This window comes from Brassica napus, assembly GCF_020379485.1.
Source record: "Brassica napus cultivar Da-Ae chromosome A9 unlocalized genomic scaffold, Da-Ae chrA09_Random_21, whole genome shotgun sequence".
NCBI classification, from domain to species: domain Eukaryota; kingdom Viridiplantae; phylum Streptophyta; class Magnoliopsida; order Brassicales; family Brassicaceae; genus Brassica; species Brassica napus.
The window spans coordinates 1,423-5,959 of record NW_026014110.1 but is presented as its reverse complement, the minus strand read 5'-3'; the positions used below and the strand labels follow the sequence as shown (position 1 = coordinate 5,959).

Genomic DNA, 4,537 nt, shown 5'->3' with positions numbered 1-4,537 from the left:
ATGCTTTTTTCGAAATTGATTACACTTTTTTGCGTGGTTTCGATAAATTGTTGTGAGAAAATGTTTTTTAATGATCTTAGGAAATCAATTTTTATTTTCTTTAAAATTCTACCAAATTAATCTCCTATCAAAAGCTCTATCAAATTCCTTAAAATCCAAACAAATTTAGCTAAATTCCATCAAATCTGAAATCCTTAAAAAAATTCAAATCCCTAATCAAATAAGCCCTTTAATATATTTGAACCTATACTTAAGTACCAAATGGTTATATATTTAAAAAGATCCAACAGTTAATTCAACAAAATAAACTTTACATAAATTTTTATCCCTTTCGTAATTTGTTAAAATATGATAATCTACTTACAAGGTTGTCATTTTATTCAGATAATAGTCCATAGTTATTTACAAAATAAACTTTACAAAAAATAACGACCAATCACAATGCTGATACTGATTCAGCTAAAGTAACTGAGCCCACGGAATTCACCCCACCAAACCTCTCCCAAAATATCAAGATATTGAAGAAAAGAAAATGTATACGTGACACTACTTTACAAAGGCTATATAAACCCTAGACTAGCACAAGGTTCCATCCAACACAAACACATACATCTCCTTATTAACCATGAAGCTTCATGGACTAGCCTTGATAGGTTTTCTAATTGCCGTGGTGAGTTGCAAAGCTATTGAGGAATGCCGAGAGAACGAGCCATTCACATGTGGAAACACTGATCAGTTAAGCAGTAAAAGTTTCCCAAAAGACTTCATATTCGGTGTTGCTTCTGCTGCTTACCAGGCATGTTACAAATCAACAATTTTTGACGTAGAAAACCATTTAAAATATTAAATCCAACGTTGCATGGTTGTTTCTTATTATTGTAGGTGGAAGGGGGCAGAGGACGTGGTCTTAACGTTTGGGATGGCTTCACTCACCGATACCCAGGTATATCATCTACATGGTACATATATATACATATGTACAACTCTTATCATTCTTAGTATAAAATGTATCTGTTTACTATCAGAGAAGGGAGGATCCGATCATGGGAATGGAGACACTACTTGTGAGTCATATACGAGATGGCAGGTTAGTTCCTCACTGAGTCATATACCAGATGGCAGGTTAATTTCTCATTTCCTCACTATATATAATGATATCCGAGTGCGTGTGTAAACTGCAGAAAGATATAGACATCATAGACGAACTCAATGCTACTGGCTACAGATTCTCATTTGCCTGGTCAAGAATCATTCCAAGTATGAACACATAAACAATCTATTTATACAAAAGAATTCTCGTAATTTGATTGTGATTGTTGGGAAGATTAAATATATGATATGTATACATGAGCAGAAGGAAAGGTGAGTAGGGGAGTGAACAAAGGAGGTATCGAATACTACCACAAACTTCTAGATGGCCTCATCGCTAAGAATATAACCCCTTTTGTTACCCTCTATCACTGGGACCTTCCTCAAACACTGCAAGATGAGTATGAAGGTTTCTTGAACCGCACCGTCATGTATGTCATTTGGGCCGCGTTCTTAGCAAGGAATATAAGAAGAAAAACATATATACATAAGTGATCTCATGTTAATGATTTGATTCTATGCTATGCACAGAGATGACTTTAGAGACTATGCGGATCTATGTTTCAAGGAATTTGGTGGAAAGGTGAAGAACTGGATCACGATCAACCAGCTGTACACAGTGCCTACGAGAGGCTATGCAATCGGAACAGATGCACCCGGTCGATGTTCTCCGGCGGTTGATGAGAGATGTTACGGCGGGAATTCTTCAACAGAACCATATATAGTTGCACATAACCAGCTTCTTGCTCATGCTGCGGCGGTCGATGTTTACAGGAGAAAATATAAGGTGAGAGTACGTGGGTTTGTGAATAGGTGTAGTCTTTACGTATATGACTATATCTAATCATATAATTATGGTATGCCGTGACCAACAGTTCCAAAAAGGGAAGATCGGACCAGTGATGATAACCAGATGGTTTCTTCCATTTGATGAGACTGATGCCAGCAGAGATGCAGCTGAGAGGATGAAAGAATTCTTCTTGGGATGGTAACGTATATGTATGTATATATCAACAAAATGAAATGATTTTCTTATACGTATGTACGTCGACCAGGTTCATGGAGCCGCTAACAAAGGGTAGATACCCAGACATCATGAGGGAAATTGTGGGTAGTCGGCTTCCCAATTTCACGGAAGCAGAAGCGGAACTCGTTGCGGGTTCATATGATTTTCTTGGTCTCAACTACTACACCACTCAGTACGCCCAGGCAAAACCTAACCCAGTTACATGGGCAAATCACACTGCCATGATGGACCCAGGCGCAAAGCTCACATGTACCATTCTGTTTCCTCTTATAGTTACAACCTTTCTATATAGATATCTCCTTTTAATTATAACATATATGTAAATTGTGAGTGACCACCAATTATTTCATCCTTGGGTTTACAGATAACAATTCACGTGGTGAAAATCTTGGTCCACTGGTACGTGCATGATCCACCCCTGTTACTTCTCAATATTTTTTTTTCTTTCTTGTTTATGGGTAATGGGTATAATATGTACGCTTCCTTTTCTCAGTTCGTTAAAGACGAAAAAAACGGGAATGCCTATTACTACCCAAAAGGCATCTATTACGTTATGGACTACTTCAAAACCAAATACAGTAACCCTTTGATCTATATCACTGAGAACGGTGACTACTACTCATCTCTTTTTGCATATTAATTAAGTAAATGTGTGTTTCAAATAATGTATAGTTGTTGATGTACCATGATGGTCTAATTAGGATTTAGTACTCCCGGTGAAGAAAACCGTGACAAAGCTATTGCTGATTCCAAGCGGATCGATTATCTCTGCAGTCATCTATGTTTTCTCCGCAAGGTCATCAGGTGAGGGGAAGCTACTTTATTTTTTCTCTTTTGAATTTGATGTATGGTCATCATCATGCATAGGCTTTGAATTATGATTTTTCCTGTTTCCAGGGAGAAGGGTGTCAACATAAAAGGATACTTTGCATGGGCTCTTGGAGATAATTATGAATTCTGCAAAGGTTTTACCGTTAGATTCGGACTTAGTTACGTTAACTGGACAGACCTCAATGATAGAAATCTCAAAGACTCTGGCAAATGGTACCAAAGCTTTATTAACGGTACCAATAAGAACCCTGCCAAACAATATTTCCGCCGCCCAAACCTCTCCTTCCAGAACCAGAAGAAGAAGCTCGCAGATGCATGAAACACTTATCCCACCATCATGATCATCTTCATATCTCGACTACTTGCTTCATAGATAAGGAGCTTGTTGTACTAAATAAATATTCTAATAAAAGATGATCATTTACTAATGAATATTTTCGTTTGAGTTCAATCCCTTCTTACCGCTTCAGTTACGTTTTACTTTGGATGATTAGGTTAGGTTTTACAAATTATAAAACTTGGCATGTCAGCTATTCATGTGAGATTTGTAGATTTAGATAAGAGAGAGTCTATGTGTAAATGCGAGAACTAGCAAGAATAGTAACACAAAGTACACAAGAGAATATCTCTACAAAAAATATGTGTATTTACTAGTATTTTTAAAGTAAATTTACTGATATCAACCTTAGATTCTGTCAGCACTTGCCTCCAAGAAAACCCTAGATTCTTCAATCGCGACCTCCTCTGAGCTGAGCCTGAGTTCTGATATCAATTTGTTCAACTTAACGCTCAGAGGCTTGATTCGAACACTGCAAATGCAAAGGATCTAGCTCCTAGCGTAGCTGGTAGAAGAAGAACCACCAAGAAGAAATAATCATGTCACCTTTGTTTTCGAATGTGATCGAGACATTTTAACAAGAAGAATAGTTTCTTTTTTCAGTTTAGAGTTAGATTAGAAACAATAGTAAATGAAGGAAGTTGTAAGAATATCTGTAGCTATGTCTTTTTCAGTTTATGGGCTGACATCTGGAACTACTATTGGAAAAGAGTTTTCTACTCAATTGTTTATGCGAAGAACACTGTTAACGAAAGAATAGACTTATGGGCTGACATCCGGAACTACTATGATTCTTCTATCATTTGGAAAAATCTGTAGATGGTTGTAGGAGATTTTAATGAGACTTTGAACATTGATAAACACTCTTCAAATGCTGTGAGCTCTAATGAGGGAGTTTCAAGATGTGGTGCAATATTGTTCTCTTCTCGATTCTACCTCACATGGAACAATAGAAGAGCATAAGGCCATATTGCGAAGAAGTTAATAAATAATCACGTGTTACAACTATTTTCGCAGTCTTATAGTGTATTGGAAGGAGGAGGTTGCTAGGATCACTTGAGATGCAGAATTCAGTTACTATCAGAGCTTTGTCGACCAAAGATGCCTCTTAAATTTGTTAACGTTGTGCCAGAGATGGAACAATTCAAGGTCGATATTTTTGGGAGGAATACTTATGAAATATCCAAAATGGTAACCGGAGCAGAGGCCAACCAGACACACCACTCAACCAACCAAAGAATCGACATGACGTA

The 4,537-nt window shown here is 37.2% G+C and overlaps 1 protein-coding gene across 1 annotated transcript; it reads left to right on the top strand.

Moving 5' to 3' along the window:
• Positions 1-547: 547 nt before the first annotated feature.
• LOC106432966 (myrosinase-like) lies at positions 548-3,398 on the top strand. Its single transcript, XM_013873812.3, has 12 exons — positions 548-796; positions 883-943; positions 1,026-1,087; positions 1,182-1,257; positions 1,355-1,520; positions 1,621-1,876; positions 1,965-2,077; positions 2,145-2,365; positions 2,481-2,515; positions 2,610-2,724; positions 2,818-2,920; positions 3,014-3,398. Exons 1-12 carry the CDS (start codon positions 626-628, stop codon positions 3,264-3,266), a joined length of 1,632 nt encoding a protein of 543 aa, XP_013729266.2. The 5' UTR covers positions 548-625; the 3' UTR covers positions 3,267-3,398.
• The last annotated feature ends 1,139 nt before the right edge of the window (positions 3,399-4,537 follow it).

Bases quoted from the DNA above. Each gene is read 5' to 3' on its own strand.
- LOC106432966 (XM_013873812.3), top strand. From the start codon at position 626: ATGAAGCTTCATGGACTAGCCTTGATAGGTTTTCTAATTGCCGTGGTG. The intron at 797-882 runs GCATGTTACAAA...TTATTATTGTAG, and splicing joins TTGCTTCTGCTGCTTACCAG to GTGGAAGGGGGCAGAGGACG. The intron at 2,366-2,480 runs GTACCATTCTGT...TTGGGTTTACAG, and splicing joins CCCAGGCGCAAAGCTCACAT to ATAACAATTCACGTGGTGAA.